At 34.2% G+C, this 27,980-nt stretch overlaps 1 protein-coding gene across 9 annotated transcripts; it reads right to left on the bottom strand.

Annotated features, from left to right (window-relative positions):
* Positions 1-268: 268 nt before the first annotated feature.
* LOC117331028 (target of Myb protein 1-like) lies at positions 269-27,824 on the bottom strand. Of its 9 annotated transcripts, none has more exons than XM_033889627.1 (18): positions 27,755-27,824; positions 24,073-24,157; positions 21,360-21,444; positions 20,527-20,673; positions 19,595-19,729; positions 19,007-19,066; positions 18,184-18,213; positions 16,645-16,977; positions 16,014-16,092; positions 15,475-15,665; positions 15,004-15,091; positions 12,593-12,734; positions 12,181-12,256; positions 11,217-11,243; positions 10,147-10,167; positions 8,872-8,937; positions 8,313-8,358; positions 269-5,438 (listed from the first exon to the last, which is right to left on the bottom strand). In XM_033889627.1, exons 1-18 carry the CDS (start codon positions 27,807-27,809, stop codon positions 5,290-5,292), a joined length of 1,815 nt encoding a protein of 604 aa, XP_033745518.1. In that variant the 5' UTR covers positions 27,810-27,824; the 3' UTR covers positions 269-5,289. The 9 variants fall into 9 exon arrangements, with proteins under 9 accessions (XP_033745518.1, XP_033745533.1, XP_033745552.1 ...); XM_033889623.1 differs by lacking the exon at positions 269-5,438 and adding an exon at positions 7,505-7,862; XM_033889642.1 differs by lacking the exon at positions 10,147-10,167.
* Between the last annotated feature and the right edge of the window lie 156 nt (positions 27,825-27,980).

Genomic DNA, 27,980 nt, shown 5'->3' with positions numbered 1-27,980 from the left:
CACGTATATCTAATTGTCCCGTAAGTTCATACACTTACAACTATGACCTCTGCATTCTCCAGGGATCCAAATTATTGTCGTCCTTGCTCTTCCAATTCTTACAATCTTTTGTTATGTATTGGTCAATGTTAAACAGTAATGGATTTTTATTCCACGAGATGCCATGTTAAGAAGGCAATGTCTGAATTAGAATGAACGACAGACACCACACCACAGCATTAGCTGTCCTTTACACAGATAAGCTTAAAACAAGAATGGACACAGAAAATATAAATCTTAGTTAATATTTATTGACGATAGGTTTACATTAATATACAGTATTATCTGCATATATACACATTTTCACAAGAACCTGCAGTGTGATTAGATTGTGATTTATGGGCTGATGCCCAGCAGTGTAATTTGTTCTGAACAGTGACAATCACATACTACAGGAGCAATACAAACAGTCATTGAGGATTCATCATACACAGCACTTTACTACGATTAACATTACAACTGCCTCAATGGTTTTCTGTGAAACTTCTGTCTCAATGTCAACCAAGAATCAAGCAAATCTGTAACAAGTCCAAAAGGTAAATTTGTCCAAAAGCAACATATCATCAACATCCATCTGAAAATGTACTTTTTAAACAGAATAAATATTTGGGCAATTCTCCCAAAATTATTATACATATATACCAATTCATATTTAAAAAAAATTACTATTATTTGAAAATACTATACACGATAGTGGCGTAATAAAACTAGCAGAGGTATGATCGATATACTGTGAGCATATTGTGCTAGCCAAGTGTTATACACTTAAATCACCACGGTTCTAACAAAATGTTACTAGAAACTACAGGGGTCCACAATATGTGCATCAGTCAAGTTTACCGTGTATAACGACACACTGCAAAACAGGCCAGAAACTGAACAAGTTACCGATCTTAGTTATCTATTTTGTATTCAGGACAACTTCCCAAAAGGTAGACCGGAAAACCACCCCACTCCTCAGTCAAACTCCAATCACAAACTACAGTAAGACATGCTTATTCCAATACAGGTTCTATCACACCCCAGAATTGTAAGTAAATCACATCAGTTATATATCATTTATATCAGTCATCGGCCTTTTATCAGCAATACGTTTCTAGGCCTCCTTAATTATGTTTCTCCACACCCTGATGGAGCTCCTTAATTTCTTAAAATCTACAATAATTCCATTATAGATTTCCCATGTATGAATTTATCTAAATATTATAAAGCAGGAGTGGAAACCCCTTAATGAGATGATGGAGAAGATAGAGGTGTTAATGAAGAAGCCCTGGAAACAAACGTCCTTTGTGCCCCAATGCAAGTAACATTCTTATGATAAAACATATGTAACAATGTATGTTTTCTACAAACTAATTTCTTTGGTTGACAGGACCTAATAAACATGCTGTAGTAATTACTTTACTGAACCTACAGGTCCAGGGGTATATATACAACACCAATAAATTTAACAATTTAACGTACAAATTGATGTGACCAACAGATAACCATATATGTATAACAATAGAACAGGTTCTGTAGTGACCCCTACAGGAAACTAAATATGAATCTCCAACCTTTGGGGATGACAGACCAAATATCACAACAAGATACCTATCTGTGTACCTACACTCACAGACTTATACTCAGGTGAAATGTTGATGTAACCCTCATGTACACTGAATTCTATAAGTCATTTAAACATACAGGAGAATAAGATATCAACTACTCCAACAATGTTAAGAGGATAACAGGGCGAGAAAGTTAGGACAGGTACTGTCAGTACCGAAAAATAGCCAGAGACCTTTAGCTAGCTGAAGTAGATACCAACAAGCTTTCCAGAGATTTGTACTGTAGTCCACATGACCTTTAACCTTATTTGATTACACATGGATGATGTACCAAATACAATGTAAAACTGATTGAATCAGTAATTCAATATTAAAGATTTCAGACAAAATAAGGCAAATTAATCTTAGGTTGTAGTAAAAAAAAAAGAAGACAAATCTAACAACTATTTAAATATATGCCGTTAACTCCGTATAGATGATCATTCTACATCATAAAACCAAACTCGATAATTTATCAGCACTGCTGGACATGTATTAAGTTCCACAGTTTCAAGGAAAGGTTACAAATATGGGTTTAAACAGTACAGGGCACTTTAATAAAGGCGGAGTCGTGACCTAGTACAATGTACTAAAAAAATACCAATAAGGATTTCACAGCTATAATAGGAAAGGTACCTTATCAAAATGTTCTACTGAAACAGTCATATTGTAACCCTTTGTAGAGGTAGGTGTTATACATCGTATTTGTCATGTTGAAATTCTAGCTAGTATCAATAATCATTATACTTTAGTATCATGAGAATCTGGCCGCTGTGATAATAGGATAGATTGGAGTAAACATACATTGTAAATTGTGACAATGTATATACTTCAAGTGTGTATTTAGCCAAAACACTCAACATGCTTTTTGTTTGATAGAAAACAATGTCAAAACAGCCCATTTTGAACACTTAACTATCTGATCAGTCAAGTGCCATTCAGATCAGATACTTTGTATACCACCTGGACTGTTCCAACCAAATAAATGTATGCAGCCCTGTTATCTGTATGAGTACTTGTGTACAGATAAACTACCATGTGTTTCTGTAAAATATTCTGGTTTAATATGGAAATACCATATCCATTAATGTTGTGCTTGGCTGAAATTTGAAGATGAGAACATTTTCGGCACTGTTGTCATACAAGTTAACAGAGTGGGAATAATATCATAGACAAAATTTAGACAATAAATGTGTTAGCTACATCGTAAATGATGTTGTTGATTCAAAAAATACATATTTTTTGTATTCCCATATACAGAACGGAAACCAGAAGTATAGAAGGACATGACCCAACAATGATTCTGAATATGTTCCAATTAGCATGATTTTGAGTAACGAGAACAACAGAGAAAACACCTTTTACGATAAACAGGAGATTTGGATGTATACACTTTGCGACAGTATTATAATTGCTTGATATAATAACATCCTTACCTTATTGATAAACAATAACATTGTATTTCGAAAATACAAACTGTACAAAAATATCCATACCCAGCTTACAACTTTATAACACATCAAATCAAGATAAAGTTGTTGTAAACAGTCCAAAGCCACTCATCTCTGAAATATCTTCTATATAAAAAATTAACAATGGTCAAAAACTCTGTAATAGTCTACTGATTTTAGTATGGGATTTTCCCATCTTCCTAAGTTGTACACATAAATTGAACAACAAGTGAAATTGTATGTGTTAGGTCCTTGTCATAATGATGTTTGGTTAGCTAAAGGCCATATAAAACACAACAATGATTTCAGTTTGTGACACAATAATACTCCAAAATATTCATTAACAATGACATACGAGACCAGAAGAGGTTACTCTCGGTCATCAAAGGGCCATAATTGTTGTGTGTGAAGTAAGTGTAGTCACCAATTTCACTTCTCACCACTCTCCAATATGAAGAGGTATTTGCAAACAAAACTTGAAAATTGTAGGCTACAATGTCACTTTATGTACACGTAACAGTAAAACTCTGTATACATGTAAGATTGGACACTATGAGACCAAATCTTAGTATACAACATTTTGCCAGCCCAAGAGGTACATTTATTGCATGCAAAATTTGGCAAATGTAGATGAAAAGTATTAGCCAAAATAAGGTAGGCAGTCAGCATTCAAACCTAAGATAATTTTTAATGGGCAGGATATACTAACCTGATGTAAGCTAAATAATAGAGTATATAATTGTACCTTCTCTGGATCTAATATCATATGATATATATGTAAGTTGAATTTTGTTTACTTTCTTTTAATTTAAAAATAAACACTTTAAATAGAATAATGGCACCAACATTATTTGATTGCTGTACCTGCAAATCTGATGGTTGATGAATGCAGACTATTTTGTAGTTGGCTGTAATACTTTTCACACTGTAAAAGGTTTTGTAGCCACATACAAAATGACACATAAACAAAAATATCTTAGACAAACTGATTACAAAGCAGAGTACATGACTACATATTAAATAAATGAAAGCTTAAATGTTTTAATGCAGAACTTTAACTTTAATTTCAATTACAAGACCTCGAGAGCATGACTGCAGTTTATTCATAATATACCATAGTGAATGCTTGAATGCAGAAAATCAGTAAAATGAATCCATGGCCTCGAGAGCATGGTTACAGTACATTTTTAGTACAATGAATGCAGGACCATTGCGAGCAGGGTTGCACACACTTGCAGTATATCCTTTTTTCAAGACTATTTTTCTAGTACAATTGATTTATAACTGATCTAATTCAAACACTACCTATTCTACTGGGTAATAATATCACATATAACAAGAGATTTATCTAGGCACTCTGAGCTGATAAAGACCACACACTGTCTCCATCCTGTCCATACACTCCCATCACTCACCCTAAACATAGGTAGCAGATGTGGATGATTTCAATATATTGCAAAACTCATTATTTGCATCATGCAATAGAAATTCATTACGGGATACATGTATAGTCTTAAATAATTTATGACACTTGATTTATGACAAGATAAATAAAAAACAAACTTCCTACACATTTATGTGTGATTATTATAGAATCAAAATAAACATAAAAAAAAATAAACAACCAAGAGATTGTCCTACTATCAGGACATGATATTGCATGCTTGTTAGATAAGCAGCATTTGATGCCCAGCTAGGACACAAAATCTCTCTACTCACACACCGGTGGTGACAAGACAGACCAAAACACAGACAACTGGACACAGACACACTCTACTTCCTTCATCCCTCTCCTTCCACTTCTCATCTACTACTTTCTTCCCACACTCCATGCCCCTCCCTCCTAGGCCTATCCTTGCCTAATTATAGTAACTATAGACAATCTTGGTATATCTATCTATGTTTCCTTCTAGAAGTCTTTCTTTTTTCCTGATATTTTGAATAATTCTATGTTTTACATTTTGATTGGTGGAGTAGATTCAGTGACTATGAAAATTTCAGCACACTGATCCACACATCTTAAGTAAGATATAATGTTTCTGCCAACAATACAGGCTTTCTTATATCAACATTCTTACCAGTTTCAAAAAATAATAAGTATACTTATATATCAGTTCATGACAGTATTAAAATTCTAGATTTTTAAAAGGAATTCCAGGGAGATTTTACAATAAGTATTTACATACATTCTCATCCACACAGATATTTAACTACAGAGCAAACAACGGATTCTCGTCCTCGTCCTTCTGTTTTAGCTGGCGATTGCGGTTCACAGAGCGCGGCTGTTGACCAGTTTGTGCCGATATGCTGGGGAGGGTATCAGCGGCTGCCGCTCGCTCTGCCAAAAACTCATCAAATTCTGAAATATCACATAACAACTACTTTCATTGTGTTAATAATTGGAAACAAGAGGCCCATGGGCCTTAACGGTCATCTGACAAACACTTACACTTACAGCAGGGACACACCCCTCAATCCAGCATTATTAAATGTACCATAAATTATTTATCGCAGCCAGTTATGTTTTGGATCAAATTTGGTTTTTATCCATTTAGCTTGTCCAGGAAGAGCAGCATCATAAAGCAAAATTTTAGCCAAGTTCCCATTTTTGGGGCATGCCCCTCTGTCCCAATGGGTCAGAAAAGACTCATTTATATCAATTAGGATTGCCTTTCCCCAATGATGTTTCATACTAAATATGGTTGTAATCAATTAAGGCATTAAGGAGGAATTGCATTTTTAAGAAATGTTTAACCTAAGCGCTCCTTTTGCCCCATCTTTTTTTCCCCAGGGGTCAAACCTGTCTCATTAAAAAATATGATTGCCGTCATCTTATGTTTCACATCAAATTAGGTTGTAATCCACCAAAAGGTTAGGGAGGATTAGGATTTAACAGCAAATATTCACCACCCTTTTGGGGCCCTGCCCCTCAGGCCCCAGGGGTCACACTAGCCTCGTTTATATAAAATATGACCACCCTTCCCAAAGGATGTTTTACACCATATTTCGTATTAATCCACCCAAGGGTTAGAGAGAAGTAGGATTTATAGCAAAAATTCACCAAAGTTCACCTTTTGGGGCCCCGCCCCTCTGGCCCTAGGGGTCAAACCAGCCTCATTTATATAAAATATGATTGTCCTCCTCCAATGATGTTTCACACCAAATTTGGTAATAATTCACTATGGGGGTTAGGAGGAGTAGTATTTTAAAGCAAAATTTCATCAAAGTTCCCCTTTTGGGGCCCGCCCCTCTGGCCCCAGGGGCCACACCAGCCTCATTTATATAAAATATGACCACCCTCCCCCAATGATGTTTCACACAATATCTGGTTGAAATCCACCAAAGGGTTAAGGACGAGTAGGATTTTATAGCAAAATTTCATCAAAGTTCCCTTTTTTGGGCCCGTCACTCTGGCCCCAGGGCTCACACCAGCCTCATTTATATAAAATATGACCACCCTCCCCCAATAATGTTTCACACCAAATTTAGTTGTAATCCACCAAAGGGTAAAGGAGGAGTAGGATTTTATAGCAAATATCCACCAAAGTTCCCTATTTGGGGCCCGGCCCCTCTGGCCCCAGGGGTCAGAGGGGCCTCATCTATATAAAATATGATTGTCCTCCTCTAACGATGTTCCACACCAAATTTTGTAATAATCTACTTTTGGGTTTTGGAGGAGTAGTATTTTAAAGCAAAATTTCATCAAAGTTGCCCTTTTGGGGCCCCGCACCTCTGGCCCCAGGGGTCACACTAGCCTCATTTATATAAAATATATGACCGCCCTCCCCAAATGATGTTTCACAACATATCTGGTTGAAATCCACTAAAGGGTTAAGGAGGAGTAGGATTTTAAAGCAAAATTTCATCAAAGTTCCCCATTTGGGGCCCCGCCCCTCAGGCCCTAGGGGTCACATCAGCCTCATTTATATAAAATATGATCACCCTCCCCAAATGATGTTTCACACAATATCTGGTTGAAATCCACCAAAGGGTTAAGGAGGAGTAGGATTTTATAGCAAAATTTCATCAAAGTTCCCCTTTTGGGGCCCCGCCCCTCAGGCCCCAGGGGTCACACCAACTTCATTTATATAAAATATGACCGCCCTCCCCCAATGATGTTTCACACCAAATTTAGTTGTAATCCGCCCAAGGGTAAAGGAGGAGTAGGATTTTATAGCAATATTCACCTAAGTTCCCTTTTTGGCGCCCCGCCCTTCTGGTCGCAGGGGTCAGACCAGCCTCATTTATATAAAATATGATTGCCCTCCCCCAATGATGCTTCAAACCAAATTTGGAAGTAATCCACCCAAGCGTTAAGGAGGAGTAGCGTTTTGAAAGAAAAAGTTTACGGACGGCGCACGGCGGACGGCGCACGGCGGACGACGACGGACGAAACACGATGACTATAGGTCATCCTGATTTCAGCACACTGATCCACACATCTTAAGTAAGATATAATGTTTCTGCCAACAATACAGGCTTTCTTATATCAACATTCTTACCAGTTTCAAAAAATAATAAGTATACTTATATATCAGTTCATGACAGTATTAAAATTCTAGATTTTTAAAAGGAATTCCAGGGAGATTTTACAATAAGTATTTACATACATTCTCATCCACACAGATATTTAACTACAGAGCAAACAACGGATTCTCGTCCTCGTCCTTCTGTTTTAGCTGGCGATTGCGGTTCACAGAGCGCGGCTGTTGACCAGTTTGTGCCGATATGCTGGGGAGGGTATCAGCGGCTGCCGCACGCTCTGCCAAAAACTCATCAAATTCTGAAATATCACATAACAACTACTTTCATTGTGTTAATAATTGGAAAAAATACAACACATGCAGTGATTTCAATCTAAGGAAGGCTTCAGTGCAATATGATGTAGAAAGTGGTAGCCTAAAATGTAATGTCCTGGTCATATGACACTGTATAGTGGAAATTTTACTGAACGTATGTACACTGAGATCATCTAAGTTTGGTATTACTATGAATATATCAACCATCCTGACCATTACTTTCATAAGGTCCACTTCTTACAATTTTTGTCAACCTCCTGGATATACCTCTACAAAACATTATTTTAGAGTAGCATTGAATGGCATTTTGTCCCTGTAATTTCTTCTCATTCCAATGTGACAACAACTTTCTGTACTTTATTTTGTATAAGCTTGCTTGCCCTACCTCAGCATACAATGGCCCATTACAATACCACAGTATTACTTAGCATTACCTGAACTAGTGATGGATTCTTGTGGCTTGCTTCTTGTGTTTTCTAACTGTAAACATAAAATTTTGATTAAAACTGATGCTATGAGGTGAATATCTGTATTGTCTGTAATCATGCTAAATGAACATGCTAAAACCTGCATCAATTTACAGATACTTGTACTGCAAAGGTTGTTATAGGTGAAGGGATCTATTTTTCCATTTAATTTTTCAAGGAAAGATTAAAACTTTAAAAATTTGAATTTTCATACTTTTTACAAAAAAAAAAAAATATCCATTTAAATTCAAAACATTTTGCAAAACCATGAAACATTGTATTCATTATAAGAACAACCTTTGCACTAACACATCACAATCAATCAAACAAGAATTCTCAAAGTAAAGTCATGGAAAATGGACAATCAAAACACATGATCTTGATTAAAACATGCTTAAAAACCATGGAATTCAAAAATGCAGAAGAGCTTGGCAACAGAATAACTCCATGCAGTCCTGTTTATGTTTGTGTGTATAAGTTTTATCTACAAGGAACAGCCTGTCTCAATACTATCGCTATAACTTACATCTTTCCTCTGTTCATCAGTCAACCATTGTTCCATTTCATCATAATCATTTTCCCGATCTTGCAACTACAAAACAATCATCATGGGAAATTCAAATTCTATTTCCTTACATACTTTTTTTAGGTACATATATCTACACAAGAAAGTTGTTTATGTTTGTCTATTGATTATCACAGCAAGTGATCCTGGTTTCTTTTCTATAGATAACATACAGTATTATAAACCCTTTTTAATCTTCACCGAATTAATTACAGTATTAAGTAATTAGCTCAAATTCATAGAATCAGCACTGGCTTATAGAATATTGTTAATTCTGTAACACAACTTATAAGTTTGTAAACACTACAGGCATTATTATACATTAAATACAACCCTTTTTAATCTTCACCGAATTCTCTGTCGTCATACATTCTCGGTAATGTATGGTGATACATTTACAACTTTATATATACAAAAATGTATAGCCATTTTAGCTCAAATTTTACAAAATGTTCTAACGGAGATATAAATTCTACCATATACATAATTAATGTATATAAATAGGTTTAAGTATCTAGTCTAATAAATACAAAACCAACACCATACACAAGGATATGGCAGACATCAAAACCCAGGTTTGATGACAACCCTAACACAGTAAAAGCATCTAGGAATGGATAACCACATCACAAACAGCAACTTGGCCATATGTTTGTATATCACATTTTGTTATTCATGTTTAGACGATTAAACAAATCTGAAACAATGCCACTCTTTCTACATACACGTGTGTCACATCTATCCTAGCCAGACAAGTGTTTTAATTGCAGAAGTTGTCCCAAGAATTCTATTGGTCCACAAGCACACTGACAAAGCATTGGGGTATGGAAGCATGCATTTAGTGTTTGTGTGTTAGTGTGTCGGGTACGGAGTGTTTGTGATGGATAGGTGCATTGTTATTGAAAATTTAACAATGAGTAGCTAGGACAATGCAATTACTTTGAGTCAAAATTATTGGAGTATTGAAATGTATACGGTACATGGCAAGCTTTTTTCATTGCATTTGATCCTACTTAATATTTCTTTAATATCAAGTGTCAAGTTGGAACACTAAAACAAATATGTTTACAATTTATAATACTCAATGGAAGTCTCATTAGTTTCTGGGGATCATAAGACAAAACATCTTTAACCTATATCATTACCTATGAAAATGTAAATGTCATTTATTTGAAAATACAGACAAAATCTACGGACATTGTGAGGGAGTTGTTTGGCAGACAAGATAAAACCAACCTTAGACGATGGATTAACAGGCTTCGGACAAAAGTAAACACACAGAAATTAATAGACACTAAGCATAAACATAAAACATAAATTAATAGATGTTATTAAAGCTAAAAAGACTGAGTGCATGCACTGGTTATTTTTTTTTATCTGGACCCATGCTCTTTATCTTCATACATTGTAATAGGAAAATATTTCATACCAAGTTGAGGATTTCAAAGAATTTTGAAAAGTATCTTTTCCAAATCCAACTCAAACGCTTTTAAATTACATAAATGTTATACTGTATTATAGGGTTATAGAATATATTTACTTTATTTTCAAAAATATGTCCAGAAATAATAATTATACAAGATGTGTTAGAATAATGATATTGTCTAATCAGGCATGGTAGACCTACAATTATCCTAATTTGTTAATAAATCTAATTCTACAACTGATTGTGACCGTTTTTTCAAATAATTATTCCCTTCAAATTTGAGATACAACTGGGAGCTACAGATTTCATTATACCATATTTCATTTCTGATCCCTTCCTGAGAAATAACGATAAATGTTAATTCCTATCTCAATGCCTGATAACTATTTTGTTTTTTTTTCTTTTCTGAGTTATCTTATACAATCTACATGTATTGGAGCCTGAAGAACAACCGTAGAATCAAAGGTGATCAGGCATGCATACCAAAAGATTTCTGAGATAATTTATGAAAAAATAGTGTTTAACAAATATTTTGAAGACAATGGCTAAAAGTGAGAACTGTATACATACACATTTTGTGTACTCAATTTTTTGCACATTAAAGTAAAATCTTAAAGGTTGGTATTAATGAATTATAATATCCACTATATTTGTAATACAATGAAATGAAATTTTGATTCGTGCAATCATAATTTAACATCACAAAATCACTAAAATAAGACAAAAATACAAACATTTACAGTATATTATTATTAGTTCCACACCTAACATACACCAGTGATATATAACATCAGTGTGATCTACAGATAATGATATAACAGAACATGTCAGTAAGGCGCTTGTGATCTACAGATATGTATCAGTAAGTAAGAAATGATACCTTCAACACCTCCTCAGCATCATCTAGCTGTAATGTTTAACACAACTTCACTAACACATGCTTGTACAACATCAATAATATTTTAAAGTAAAGTTGTTAAAGTGGCCTAAATGTCAAATCACAATTCCCTAAACTGTACAGCAATAAAGCCCAGGGTGTGGATATTAACGAATCTTATCCCTTGATTCAGATTTCTTTATCATACGCTCGTCGAAGTAATGACTTCAACTTCTTTGCTGTTGGGGACAAATTTTTACCTTGGCACATTATAATCGCCATATTTAACAGCTTTAAATACTGAAGTTTTCAAATTGATAAATACACAAAAATAATAATCGTTTTGAACTGATTTGATGTACTAATTTAATATATTTGATCATAACATATACTATCTACTGACTATATTTAAACCAGGAATGGTTTGACAATTATCATTTCTTAACATTTTGGGAACACAATCATGATTATTATATAGAGTACATAATAGACTTTTTGTCTGAAACTACACCTGTCTGATTATGTAAACCAAGTTAATAGCTATTGCTTATCAGTAAACAGTAATCTGTAATTAAATAATATCTGTAAGGTGAATGGAAGGACTTAATCTATCTTCTATTAATATATGGCAGCCTTACAGATTAATTCTTATAACAAATTCAGATATAAAGCACCTGGACTTTGATGAGCATTACATTGGAACATTGGCCCTCAAATTATCCAGAATTAAAGTTTTTGAATCTTGATTGGTCCCTACATCACTATTCTGATCTGTTGGTGACTTCTATTATTAAATCAAAAATTTATTTGTATAATCATTTTAGTTACATCAAATGAACATATGTAATTTTCTACTTAATTGTAAAAATAAAAGTAGCCTGACTATATTTTCTCCTCTATAAAGTCTTGATAGTAAATTTCACATGTTGTATTTATAATACACCACGACAAGCAGATAAGTACATACCCCAGGGGCTACTTTGGCATTGACAGCTTGGCTAAGTCCTCCTCCATACTGATCATCTCTCTGGTTGGAGTATGTTCTATAACATATGATAAAACAATCAGTAAGCATGCTTTCTGTGTCTACTCAAAGGAGACATGTTGACAGGATATTTACCAGGGGTGAATTATGTATTTCAGACTATGAAACACCAAAATTACATACTTTCTAATGTAAATTTGATTCAAATTTCAACAGAAATTATTAAATGGACGAATTGTTTTCATGACTGATCTGATTTTAAATATAATTGATTTTCCTGGTATTATTCTCTCCTCAAAATCAGTGAAAAATAAAACCCCTTAAATACAATCTTTACAAGTCACAACTGGACCATATATCAAACTAGTCACACAAGGAAGTAATGCATACATACCCCACTGCTTTTTTATTCTGGTCGAATGACTGACGTGATTGGGCAAACATGTCAAAGTCGTCGGAGGAAGGATGGGTACTGTTGGTGGTTGCTGTTGTGTTAAGTTGGCCAAGGGTGTTGCTTACACTTCCAGCTCCTAGTCCTGAACCAACACAAAGTTAAACGACACCCCTATATCACTAACTGGTTTTATATTGAAGTAATATCGGTTAACCATTTTATTCTGGTTCAAATGCTGAATTTAGTTTTCTTCTATACTCAGGATAAGGCAGAGCTATTTTCAGTTCTCTACAATGATTTTTGCAAGGAAATATCAAGTCCAAATCAACTACCATCTTGCTTTCTGAATTTCTGTAAAGTGACTTGACAATCCGCGATCATGTTCCACTAAAAGAAAGTCATCAATATGGGAAGTTATGAGGCTATTCATGAAATAACTATACTATTTTTAACTTTTATCTTGGGTGTCATTTTTTATGTTTGAGGTCTCTATAATGGCACTGAAAAATCTTAATAGTTACTCATGTATATGATATTATATCAGCAACTGACAGTGCAAATGGAATCCAGGAAAATCAAACGAGTAAGCCTTTAAAATCATGTTCATAAAAATTGAGGAAAAAAGGGTTAATATAACTACAGTGGAACTTCGTTAACTCGAAGTCGACGGGACCACGAAAAAACTTCGAGTTATCCGAGTGTTCGAATTAAGCGAGTTATCGTTTTTGGTGAAAAGTTTGGTCAATATTTGTCAACATTATATAATCATTATAACTTCGCTCTGTCGCTCATCAGTTTAGTGTGAAGACTGGTCAATACATGTAAATATATATGTAATGTTTCGTTATGTCACTTGTAATTTGGTGTAGTTTTGCCGATATACAGTCACGATAAAGTTTCTTTCACTTAGTCACTTCAATAACGATCTGATGTGAAAGTCATGTTTGCGATAAAACCTGCGATAAAACGGAATTCGACAAAATAACAAGTTATTAATGTCAAAACAAATAACCGTTTAAGTTTAACACAGATTGCATACAAAACGTAACAGAACCATTACCTTTTATTGGACATATATAAAATACTGTTTGATCGGCCTAGATAATCTACTTACTTTTTATTGATAACCACGCCATTTCCATGTGTATTAGCACCGGAAGTTGGGCTGCGCATGTGCGTATAAAATGTTACTGTAACTGAGTTGGCGTTTTACCCGATTTAATAGACAGCACTGACCGTTACAGTTGTACTCTGAACACCTCGGCAGTAATAACGCTATTGTTTCAGCAGTTTAAAGATTTAATAGGCGCCGGTGACCGTGTCATTTCTACACCTGTAAAAACATCAGCCGGGTAGATCTACCGGTGTGTCAGAGATTAGATCCGCTTGAGCGAACGGGTAGATGAGTTGTTGACTATCGTGTGTACTGATATCGGCGACCGCCTTGGGAAATTACCTGATGTAAGTAAAGCAGTACTTTTTATCACCAAGACTTGTTGTTATAAGATTCAACCGACAATTTCTTTTATGAATTTATGAAACACTTATAATAGCATGTAGGTTAGTAGTGCCGATATGTTCAGTATTACAAACGGAATTTAGCTCTTAAAAAATGTCGGCGTTTGCCACCGATCGACGAAAATTATACTTCGAGTTATTCGAACATTTCAAGTAGGATTTTTATTGTTGGGACCAAATTTTTACTTCGTATTATCCGAGTTTTTCGAGTTATCCGAATTCGAATTATCCGAGTTTATTTTACTAAGATAAAGAGAGAATTCGGCCGGGACCGGCGAGGTACTTCGAGTTAAGCGGGGTATTCGAGTTATCCGAGTTCGAGTTAACGAAGTTCCACTGTATATTAGATTGTTTGTTTCTCCTTTGTTGCATGACCTTATTTATACCATCTGTCCAACAAGAAAACTGATATAAGGACTAAATGAGCCTTTATACCAAAACCTGTGTATATTGACCAGATCACCATGGCAAGTAAAATTTCCACCAAAAGTAAAAGGCATACATATATCTATATATGGTTCCTAATATTCCTATGTAGTTAAATTCTAACTAGTTCACAATAGGAATTAAGTCTGTAAAAGAATTGTAGAAAATAGCAATTCTATTGATTACCATGGTAACCAATTGTTTTTCCAAAAAATATTACCATTGTAATTGCGATTGTGATTTTTACGTCATTTTGATCATGCGCTACAAATGAATCAAACTCATCGAGGATTCTGATCACCCACAGAGAGTACTGGTAATTTGATTTAAAGATACTATTCTTCAAATTTTAAAAATAAAGGATGTATTCATTTAAGAAAGACAGGTGCTATTCTATTTATCACCCAGATTGCATTTATATTGACAACAATACAATCAAACAACTGTTAAATTGTTAAATATATTACCCATGTCAGAGAACTGAGAACTGAGGCCTGTTGATGAACTCTCTGGTCCAAGGTCGATGAGGTTAGCAACACGGGGTCCCGCACTTCCCTGTACCAAACAGGAAATATGTTTAATTTATCACAGACAGAATGTGAAGTATTCTCTCAGCCTAAATAATTGATATATGATAATAATAAATGTTTTATGATAATATTGTAGATACGGGTCCTTATTCTAACAAGAGAAAGTTTGTGAGACACTAACATATTTATGAATGCTGCTTATATAATTACTTACTGCAATAATAATGTCCAAGCCTGATAATAAATCCATTAATTAAATGTCTCTTGCAATTTAGAGAACATATCCTGTAATTTTCCCACCCATAATAGACGTAAAGGTTTTGGCCCTCCTGGACTATTACAGGAGATATATGTGTATATAAAAGCAGTTGAAGACATTATTTGGTCAGTACATCTGACAATGTGTACCTGGTTGGAGCCTCCGGTGACAATCTGGTCATAAGATGGGGGTGAGGTGGAGTCCTGAGGGGAAGGCTCAGGCGACACCTGGCTACCAGGCTGACTGGCTTGCTGACCAGTTTGTCCAGTCCGATATTTTTCAAATCTTTCATATCGCAGGAACACATTATTGATGTCATCATTAATCCGAAGAAGTTCATCTTTAAAAGCAACAAATGGTTGATTGATTAATCCGAAGAAGTTTATCTTCAAAAGCAACAAATGGTTGATTTAAAGATTTTATTAAACCAACTTCACAAATCAGACCACAGAAATAAAATATCTACTCCTGTAGTAATGAATAACACAAATATTTAGCGTAAATTTCCATGCTCACAGTTTGTAGACTTGCATTTATGACTAGAGTAGCCAGAGACAATTTGTTATTTGGCTATATATATGTAATATAACAAGGTGTGTTCTCATTACCTGTCTAGAATTTCTAAAAGAAACATGCATTGAGTAAAAACTTTACTAGTTTGAGTTTTGTCATAGCAATGTATACATACTTGTTATTTCTTCATTGGCTATTTTATCCAGGAGATCCACCAGTCTTTGTTGCATTTGTCGATTGGTGCGATTCAGTTCCTGAAGAGAGAGAGAAAATCAATTGCTTAATGTAAACTATTTACAAGCTAGTTACTGTCATATTAATGCATGAATTCATAAAACGTCTCTCTAATATTTATTTGGGTACAAATTATAAGGAAATGTTATTGTTCCTATAACAAATTTAAATCCTCTCAAGCATTCATTCCATTAAACAACAGGATCTAGACAAAGCCTAGTCATTCCTTACATACATTGTAAGAAAAATGATCACCAAAATTCAGATGTATATTAAATGTCAGTAATTTACATAAACTACTATAGAGTTTTAGTAAGTGTTGCATAATGCTGCGCTTTAGATTGAATTTAGGTGTGCTAAAAATAACACAATGGCCCAGTTACCTTACCCTTATTAAGAACATCGTAAACACTTACATTATCATTCAAATCACTTTATATAAACCACTGTGGGAACTTTCAGGATAAATTTTGTAATCAAAATGTCAACACACAGATACAGATAGACACTGGGATTATGGGAGCCTGCCCACAGAGGTGTAAAATATGTTGGGAGATACAGCTGTGACAGACCTGTAGAAGTTCAAGGTCAGAGGGGTCGACATTGGTTGGTGACAGTTCACTCAGCATCTCGCCCATCACACGAATGTTACCCTGCACCACATTCAGCTCGCTTTTTAACTTTGTCATCTGGTCTATGGTGGGATTGATAGGCCCTCCTGTCTGTGCTGTGTGTACAGGCTGAGGGGGCATCTGGGGAGGCATTGCCGGCTGGACAGGCACTGGAGCCATCCCTGGAGCCATCCCTGGAGCCATTCCTGGAGCCATTCCTGGAGCCATTCCTGGAACCATTCCTGGAGCCATTCCTGGAACCATCCCAGGATTCATTCCAGGAGCCATTCGAGGCTGAAGAGAGAAAACATCTACCTTTCAAACAATTCTCTGCATTTATGTGCATATCTTCATCCTTTGATAACAATAAACTAGGTATATTCAATATAACAAGATATCTTTTACCAACAACAAACTGATGAAGCATATAAATCATGTACATTATTCACTTTGCTTCAATGATACATTCATAAGTGTAAATGTGCCTAACCATTAGTGACCTGATGTCAATCAAGAAACATCTTCAGCTTCCTACACATAAATCACACTGCAGGTTCACTAATATATTTTTTTTAATACAAGCAATATTGGAGTTGAGGAAAATCCTTAGCAAAAGAATTCCTCAATTTCATTTGTAATTTCACACTAAAAATCATGAAATGTTCATTTAACTAAGTAAGATATCCCTGATGTAATACAACTGTCTAGTAATCTTATTAAATATTGTACATTTGAACTGAGCATTACAAACTTTAAGCATTTTGGAAGCAGGCATGTCTGTGTTAATATATTAGTCTACTGATGACAGGAACAGACACATAAACAACACCAACAGGATGCAAACAGCAATCTGAAAGTTTCCTTCAAGTACACAAATAATCTTTTTTTTTTATAAATAAATATTGCAAACTTGTTCTATTATATGAAAGTATACAGTTCTGGTGAAAAGTCATTGAGCTTGATTTGTGACATTCCAGTAAATTCTGTACTTCTACCATCAATCCAGCGCCCCAATTCTAGACTACGTGGTACATAAACATGACCTCCACCTACCATTCCACCCCACCTAATGTGAAAAACTGTTTCATGTTGTGAAGACTCTGCTTCATTTTCTTATCTGCTATGAGTGGACACTCAGCATATAGTAATGTAACCATATTTGAGCAAGCACGGCACAGAAGGAACCCCATAAATTTTTAACAGCACCAACACCTCTCTTGGAATTTAACAACATGGAAGGCAGAACATTAATACAGACATTATATGACATGCACAACTCCCAAATCACAGTTCAAGGGTACATTCCAGCCAAGTCAAAAGCTTGATTTATGAAGTGTTTGATCCTTATAATGTCATAACGTTTATTCATACAACAGTACTTTTTATATTATCATACAAAAGGAAAGACTAGGAAAAATGGGGAAGTTGACAGTAATTGACATACAGATATATACTGGAGTAAACTAGATAGACTCATGCATATATTAAAACAAAGCCAACCTCTAGATCATCAGCTACCATATATTTGGCCTGCAGTGTAATGAACGAGTGTCAAGGAAATAAAAATATACATACATCAGCACAAGCCTCAGTAAATCACTCATATCTACCAAACATGACTAATAGTATTTTACATTTTTGTATTTTTGGTTTAGCTATAGGTACAACGGTAGTGCTATTGACATTTTCATAAAATGAATGACAGAAAAAAACTTAATTACAATGCTCAGATTTTTTTTTTTTTTGGAACTAAATTAATTACAACAGCTGAAAGTATTGAAAGTACCTGCATAAAAATTTACAACCTTGCAATTTTCTGTTTTTGTTGAAATATTAAGAATATCCCTCCCTAATATGTTATCTGCACATTTTCTACTGTATTTCAATGAAAATTAAAATATACAAAAAAAAGTACAGGGAAAGTTTGTATTGTATCTATAAAATAAAACATTGTGATTTTGGTTTTGCAAAAAAATTACTGGTGACTGAAATTATTGGTCTGGCAATATGAATGATTTACTTATGTAACAGACTATATTCATAAAGTATAATCACATTCCTGGTATGATATACTGATTATTACAAGGTTACATTCTCTGAATTTATGATAAATAAATGGGTTATATGAAAAGAATGTGAATTAATTTTGCTTTGGTGTAAACAACATGGAATTGATATATTACAAAAGGAATGGATAAAGAAAGATGAAGTATGATAAAAGAACATTTTATCAACTATTCAATTTGTATACTAAAGTAACAAGGAAAGGAAATCAATACTCTGAAGAAATCATGTTGAACAAGAAGAAATCCAGAATACTTACAGCTCTTGTACTACTGGCAGGCCTCATCCTGTTGAGTCCTGGATCTACATCACCATGTGTCTGTTTAAATAAATAAGGTTCAAATTTCATAGCCACTATCTTTAGCTTATTTTATCTTAGAACTGAACTCTTTTACAAGGCTCACAGGTATACCCCCTTCCTCTTCCCTCATCAGTCAAAGAGCCTGTCACTCACTACCTCGCTGGAACTAAACTGCAGCAGACAATGGTGAGAAATTTGGCACAGAAAAACACTCGAAAAATCCCAATTGGTTGCAGTAATACCAATCTAGTACTGACTTTCCTGTGATACCATTTTTCTAACTATTCCTATGCAAAATGCACAACGGTAGAAATAAGGTAGTACTATAAAGTACTACAGTACATTTAGTCATATCATCACATTGCCAAGAACAGTAGTGTATCAGAAGGACTACATATTCAGTTCCAGTACAGTATGCATTGAGGTTATGGGAGATGATTAACGAGTCCTTAAATGACCTTGACCTCATTGGTAACAAGACCAAAGGAAACTAAGAAAACCAATTCTCTATGTCCAAGCCATGTTTGTGGTCCCAGGTAGACTTACCCTTGCTGGAGTATGGATGGGAGCCATGCTATCCAGGTCAGTCATGGGAAACTCTATACCCTTACTTTTCAGGTCGTGGTATACCTTCTCCACCTCTCTCAGCTCAGGGATACCACGGAAGGCATCCGCCCAAGTCTGTAGGGTTATAAGAAATCACATAGGTATCAATTATATGCAGATTGGTTGAGGTAATACCAAAAAGCAAGTGGAACCTCCGATGTAGTCTGAGAAAAATCCATGAACAACTTTCCAAGAAATAACTAACATCAGTTAATTCCAATATGACTGCCTGTCAGTCTATTTGTTTCTCTGATCAGTCTCTAAATTATATGGACATAACAAGGTTCTGAGTAGAACCTACATAATTGTCCAGTTTGAGAAAATTCCTCCCAGTACTTTGCCAAAATCATATGGCCAACTATCACCCATTTTGTTTTCCTTGATTAGATAGACTGCAAATTGATTACACACAATTAGAGACCAAGAGGAACCTTCACATCAAGTTTAAGACACAGTGATAACAATCTTTAACTGTGAAAATCCAAGATGGCTGCCTGTCGGTTATTTAGTTTCTGTGATCAGTTTCAAACTCGAATGGACGTAACAAGGGTCTGAGGGGAACCTACATATGAAGTTTCAGAACAATCCTTCTAGTACTTCTAAAGAAATTGCAATATCAAAGATTGTTTACGGACAGACTGCAGACCACGGACATAGAACAATTTGAAAATACAAGTTCTATTAAAAAAAAAAGATTAAAATCATCAAAAATAATCAGTTATTATAATCCAACATGTAAACTTTAATGAAACTGATTGGAGTTCACTTGAAAATGTTTACAATAATCAAAAGCCTATCGAAAAGAAAACCTTTGTAATGTAACGAGTAAAAGATAGCTTCCTTAGATAGCGAGCTTTGTGTAAGCCTCTCACCTGTATCAGACACAGGACCTTCTCCTGGAGTGCCTGTGGAGGGTCGTACTTAGGACCAATGATTTTGACCATGTCTCCAAGAAAATCTTTGTTGGCCACATGCTGGTGGAACCTCTTACCACAGTTCTTTACACATGTCTCCAGACACTGTTGAGAAAATGGCAGTAAAACCATTAAAAGTCAACATAATTAAGGGTAGTTATGTAATGGGTGTTATGACACTGATAACAGGGTAGTTATGTAATGAGTGTTATGACACTGATAACAGGGTAGTTATGTAATGAGTGTTATGACACTGATATCAGGGTAGCTATATATGTAATGGGTGTTATGACACTGATAACAGGGTAGCTATGTAATGGGTGTACTGATAACCGGGTAGTAATTTAATGGGTGTTATGACACTGATAACAGGGTAGCTATGTAATGGGTGTTATGACACTGATAACAGGGTAGTAATGCAATTGGTGCACTGATAACGATAGTTATGTAATGGGTATTATGACACTGATAACAGTGTAGTTATGTAATAGGTATTATGACACTGATAACAGTGTAGTTATGTAATGGGTGTTATGACACTGATAACAGTGTAGTTATGTAATGGGTGTTATGACACTGATAACAGTGTAGTTATGTAATAGGTATTATGACACTGATAACAGTGTAGTTATGTAATGGGTGTTATGACATTTATAACAGGATAGTTATGTTATGGATGTTACAACTTTGAAAAGAGACAGTTATGCAAATGTTTTTTTCTGTAACACAATAATCACATGTGACATTACCTCAATGTCAATAGAGATTATGAATATTTCTCATGGTCTTACCGTCAAAGTATATATGATGGCGACATTGTTTTTACCAACGTTTTGTGAAAGTCTCTTCTTAATGGCTTTGATAGCATCCTTAGGACTGAAAGCAAAAGTTAAGAATTTTAAGCATAATTAAAAATATGACACCATCAAAATCACTAGGATCTTCATCAACTAGGACAGTATTGTGTCCGGATTCAAACATCAGTGCAACTTCACAAAACCGTTCATTCTCAAACCGATCACCTCTTGATAACCATCGAAATGGCAATACAACAAATTGATCCTTCTTTATTCTAGTAATAAAAATCTTCCCAATACCAATCTGAAACGGTGAAGTCTGTTTACTTTAAGAAATTAAGAATACAAGTAGAGCTACAAAACTGGAGCTTTGTAACTAATTTGCATGAGGCTTTGAACACTTTATTTTTGTAATTGACAAATTTACATACAATAAGGAAACTAATACATAGACCAGGCTTCATTTTAAAATGCACTATCAATGTCCTTAATAAGCTAGGTTGGTAGGAACTGGTTGATGTTAAAAATAATGTTCTTATTTTTATTTGCAAAACCATTCTAGTTTTGAATGAAATCAATACCACTTATTGTGCCCCATACGTACAGAGGTGTAGTGATAGACAAGTCACTATGCCAATGACAACATTGTGAGATACAAGTATCTCCCAGGTGCTGTTATAATATCTTATGTACTTGGAGAGAAATTTAGATCAATGTGGAGCTTAACAGACAACTTTAACATGGTCAAATAATTAACAAAGTCCAATTAACAGTAAATCTTTATTGAAATTCTTCATCCGAAATGGTTATATATAGATACAAGTATCTCCTAGGTACTGTTATGATAGTGTATGTACTTAGGAGGATTGATATTAGAGTTTAACAGAAATGTTGACACCTGAAAAAGTAACACCTTTGTCTCGCTTTGTGACTCAGTCTCACACGAGAAAATTTTTATATAATTGCAATAGAATTTCTGTTATGAACAACTATTTGGTGTAAACTTGTACCATGTGGATAAGGAAAATTAAACCAGCCACAAACACACTGGTACCTTATCTAGATTTACAGCATGTGTATGTGTATTACATAAATGACTCACATTCTACATCATGGCAACACAACATTTCCATCATATAAGACTATCCACAGCAGATGCAGTTTGACACATTATATTGATCTTGTTTGTAATACGATATTTAAGGGTTTTTTTCTGGGGTCTTTTTGGGACAGTAATGAAGTTTCTCGAATGAAATTCATATTTCATATAAAGCCAAATTTCCCGAATTTGCAGCTTCAATTACTCCTGGATACTTTCTTCCAATTTGTCAACTTTCTCCCAAAATAGGACAAAAATTAAAGGATCCCTATATATACTTCCAGACAAGTGAAAAACAGCTGATGCAAAAGATTTGTAAGATTCTGAGACAGATCATTTCTGTACATAAGTTGTAATGTACAATGTAAGACCAAAAATGTTTGTGAATGAAAACATTAGGGTAGTAGCTGATTTAAAAAACATTTTTACTGGGGTTAAAGAAAGGTATGAATATGCCTTTTAATTCAACTTTTCCATGAAATCTTGAATTGCCATAAAAAGTTTCGGATAGATTAAGGACCCTGTTGGGGAAACAGAGAAAACTTTTGTTTAAGGCATAATAATTATAGTATATATAAGTTCATCTCGAGATTTGAATCATAACACTAGCATTAGCATTACTCCTTTTTTTAGACATAAAATAATAAATAGTATTACAGGTTCATTACTAATAAGATATGTTAGCTAACATGTTGGTACTGATCATTAATAATTGTTTTTCTCCTTCTTTATTAATACAGTCTGTAAAAGACCATAAGTGTACACACATACATGCGAAGGCATAGTCGTTACGAAAGATGTATATTTTGTATCAGAATATATAATAAGAAGAATGCATGGTACATGTACTGTATGATGAAAACTGATTTCTGAAACATCAGCAAAATGTTTTATTGTATATTTTTAGCTTACTATTACATAGCTAAATGTTGTGACTAAAGAATTTCCAATTATCTAAATAAGAAATCCTGCAAAAATCTGTTATAAGATATATCTATGTAGTATCTGTGTAATAAAACATATAAATATTTTATGAAGTTAATTGATTTAATACAAAACTAGTTTCCAAAATAATCATCAGATAATCAAGATTGATGTCTTACAACAAAACCATATAATTATATATATCCAATGAATTATTTATAGATTCCCAACATAAATGATATGGATTTATAAATATTATAATGTTTTTTTATTTTGCAATACAGGCATTTCGACAGCTGTCACTGGAAAAGCAGATAAATACATCAGGTACATATGTATTGTGTTTCCATATAAGGAGTTATATGGACAAAAACGGCAAAAATCATGAAAAAATCCATGAGATAAAAAAACAGTTAATTGATTGAGAGGAAGCTTATTATAGATTAATAAGTAACATTACTCCTGACAAACATGTGATTCCAGCTTACCCCAAAATCCCTGTAGAGTAAGATGGAAAGTAATAGCATATATATATATATAGCTGTACAGTAATTTGTTTCAAGGATTAGGTGTATACAATTACCCATGATAATTAAGAGTTGTCCTAGACTTCCTTTCACATAAATGACACAGACATTTGTATAGTCATCTGAGACTTCCCCTAGTGCTAAAGTCATAACTCACCCTTCATCAGTCTCATTGATCATATCACAGACTTCCATAAAGAGTCCCCAATTTTCTGATGCCTGGGATCCATCTGTAGCTCGCTCTGAAACAGCAAACATATACCTTATAATCAATGTATCATGTTCATCATTTATAAAAAATACCTGTGGACGAAGGACGATTTGAATATCCCAGACTAAAAACAGTAATGACTACCTTCATAATCAGAAGAGTTAATTAGCAAGACAGTAAATTAATGCCACTTATGCATATGACAAATGAAAACCTTTTTCTAATATCATTTATAATTTGATATACACGTGTATATCCCTAGAAGCTTTATAGCTTTCTGCCATTGTATAGCACCTTGGTATACATACATAACTGCTGGCAAATATATAATATAGTATTACTATTTCATAAGGGCAAGCAAATAATACTATTTCACAAAATTTCTGATGTGCCTGGTATATTTATCAATGCAGGGCATCCTATCTATATATAAGGTGAAAATAATATTACATATAGAATACTTATCAACTGTCAAAGAAACTGTTATAATCTATATATCTGAACACAATTAAAACTTTTAGCAGGGCTACAAGATGTAGGAACTGCCAATTAATCAATATGTATGCTTGAATATCTACTGTAAATCCTCTGATTATTTCCATGTAAAGCAATAAGATATATAAAGCTAAGCTTGGTCTTTTCGCTTAAGTAACTTTGGAATTTAGGCTAGTAATTAGTGACTAACAGTAGTATTTCGAGCAATAGGATAACACCTGGTTCTGCACTACTGTAATACTGAAAATGTCAAAGAAAACATTTCTGGTATGGTATTGTACCTTAATTAGTCCAGGAATATAATGGATAAATCAATTTGTTGTGCTAAGTGAGTCGAAATGCCTCCACAGCAGCAACCTGATAGACTTAGTGACATTATCAATACGTTTCTGAACATGGTCCATATAAGACAAGGAATTTAATGCATCTGTACATGTACAGCCTGTAATTTCAATGACTTCTGCTCCAATATAAAACTTTAAACATTATTTTATACTGTGCTTGTTGCCTCATAACCACCCATCTGTTCAGTATTACATATACATTACCCAGGGGCGTAGCTGGGCCCTTGATGAAGTGGATTCACGAGCGCCATAGGCGCGAGTCCAAAAGTTTTGAAGTTTTGAAAATATTAAAATTGAGTTCAAACAAGTCGATGGTACGGCTTTTCCCCCCAGTAAACTTTAATTTTCATTTCTGTTCCCGATGTGTCAGTGTCACTATATGGTTCTACTACGTATACAAGGTGCATTTGACTTCATATTGATACATTTAAAAAAAAATAAAAAAATATGAAAAATTAAGTGGATTCACCTGCGTACCTGCATACAGGCAGCTACGCACCTGACATTACCTACAATTGTAGGCATATGTGGACTCAATATGTTAAACAGTTATGTCTGAATTCAGTGTATGTTATTCTTTGATCCAATGTATTGCTATAGAATGGTTTACAATTGTTATTCAGTACAATTGTTCTGCAGTGTCAACATCTATGATCTAATTAGTAAAGATATTTAGGTTCCAATTCTGTTGCAACAACTTTATTCATATTTAGACAAAAACAAGAAATGGAACAGTATTCTGTCCTTACTTATATAAAAGCTTAAGCTTGTTTGAATTGAATTAGCGTTGATAGGCTGGTACATTTCTTGTTCTTGTGTTGCAACAGAATTTGAATTGCGAAAATTGTTCCATGGCTCCTAGTCTGAATTGTCTGATGATCCATCTATGCCCTAAGGCAATTTTAAAAAGGTGTTATTAACATCAGAAGTCAGAACCCTTTGGTTTAACATAGTACATGACTTATAGAACAAATATTTATACCCTGTCTACCACTGTTCTCTGGCAAGGTATAAAATCGGTCCCATTACCAAATGTGTAGCAAGCCTTTTTTTTTTACATGGATATGGATATGTAAAATCAGTAAAATCTCTATTTGCACTAATTATCAAGTTTATATATGTTTGCTTTCTTCTAGACCTTGTTTACTTGGTACTTAATGATCAATATCAGTTGCTCATAATTTGATAAAGAGTCTAGAACAGCTACTATACATTTCATTATAAACCTCATTATTTACCATTACAAGTGTATTTCAAAGAACTTAATTATTGGGGACAATTTGGGAAGCAGTACAATGTCAAGCTATATGTTGTAATAATTGTAAATAATGAAGAAAAAACATAAGAAACAAACAAACTGAGGATCTCTTGCTTCAGTTTCTACCGACCATCATATATATGGTTCTATTTCTATTTTGAATGTTCACTGCTACATTGTAGTTTCGTATTTTTCATATTACCTGGTAAGTTAATTTTATATTATTTTTTAAATGAAAACACAATATAAGCAATCTAAATAGATATTCATTTCTGATTTGACTTTTCAACACACACATACAACAAACATAAAACATTTGGATATGAAACTTACAAATAAAGCGAGGATCGATGTTTACATAGAAATGGCTGGGAAATTGCTACACCTTTTGGGGGGAAGTGTTTGAAACATGTATAGAACAAAATAACAGATTTTGTCAGTTTTTTATGTCAGATTTTAATGTTTTTATTCTTGCAAATACCGATATGGGTTACGGTACCAGTATTTTTTTCAAAACAAATATGTACCAGTATTTTTCAAAATAAGTATCAGTATGGTACTGATACTGAGTACCAGTATCCAACCGTATTAATTCATCATTTCTTTGACAATAATCGAAAAACGAACAAGACACACAGAGTAATCAGTTCATAAAAATTGCCATCTTTGATTCTAATTGTAAAGGTCAAGTTCCTTATAAGGCAATCAAAATAAATTGATGCTAAGATGTAGGAAATGTGGCTACCAAATATGGTTATATTTCTCAGTCTAGTTCTGGGTTGCAATAACCGAATATTACTGTTCGCTTAAAAATGGTTATAAATAAATATCTCTGATAATGTTTTTTATCAGAGTGGCTTCATCATATATGGTCACAGATACTATATTTGGATCAGCATCCTTGTGAGAATTCCCCAAGAAGAATCAAGGCGAATGCCTGAGACAACTCGAGTAGTATAATATATAGGAATGTGCAAACTCAAGGTTTTCAGATGTGACGGTAGGCATATATCGCTAAATTGCATAAGAAATGTTTAATAAATTATTGTTGCAAAATTGTACGACTTCCGCTATTTATAGCATTTTCGAGGTTCACGTTTTACAACACTACCGTCAATGGAAAGGATACGTTATCGAAGCTTCACGGCTCCTGAAGAATAGAATACAAAATATCAACAATCAAAACTTTGGTCAGTTTGGCTAAATTACCGGTTCTTTATTACGTTTTGGATGATTCACCGTGTGTATTCATTATTACTAAATACACTTTGAATCACATCGGATATGTGAATTGACAATAGAATAATATCCGTGTATTTTGCTGTTGCGAGAAACACGATAAGTTCACTAGCACCAACCATTCGCCCGTTGTTTACTTCCAGGGCTTCGTTTACAGCGCACTGATCCTCCCAGGGAGGGGTCTTATGGTGGAATGCAAATGGATGACTAGTTTATCATTTCTAACCCGAAAAGTTAAATGATATTGCAGATGGTCTATGTTTCTAAATTACGATGATATAATCAAACTTACCTATCTTCTGGCCTATTTGTGTGACCAGAGGATTTCCTCCGAAGATAGCGGCCATTTTGCCAAAGATGAAATGACGTCACTGTCCCGAGGTTTTCTATTTATAGAAATACACAATAGTCGTTAAATAAAAAAACACAAATATTTTTAGGGTTACATAATAAAAGTATGAAACATTGTAGCACAATGCTGTATTGAAAAAGATAAAAGATATATTTTCACAAATTAA

The sequence above is a fragment of the Pecten maximus genome, chromosome 1 (assembly GCF_902652985.1).
Source record: "Pecten maximus chromosome 1, xPecMax1.1, whole genome shotgun sequence".
NCBI classification, from domain to species: Eukaryota; Metazoa; Mollusca; class Bivalvia; order Pectinida; family Pectinidae; genus Pecten; species Pecten maximus.
Note: the sequence above shows the minus strand (reverse complement) of the source record. Positions and strands in the feature narration are given on the sequence as shown.

Excerpts from the sequence above, each read along its gene's own strand:
- LOC117331028 (XM_033889627.1), bottom strand. The coding sequence starts at position 27,809 with ATGGCCGCTATCTTCGGAGGAAATCCTCTGGTCACACAAATAGGCCAG. Across the intron at positions 24,158-27,754 it reads ACAAATAGGCCAGAAGATAG|AGCGAGCTACAGATGGATCC; the intron begins GTAAGTTTGATT and ends TTGCTGTTTCAG. Across the intron at positions 20,674-21,359 it reads CCATCATATATACTTTGACG|TGTCTGGAGACATGTGTAAA; the intron begins GTAAGACCATGA and ends TTTTCTCAACAG.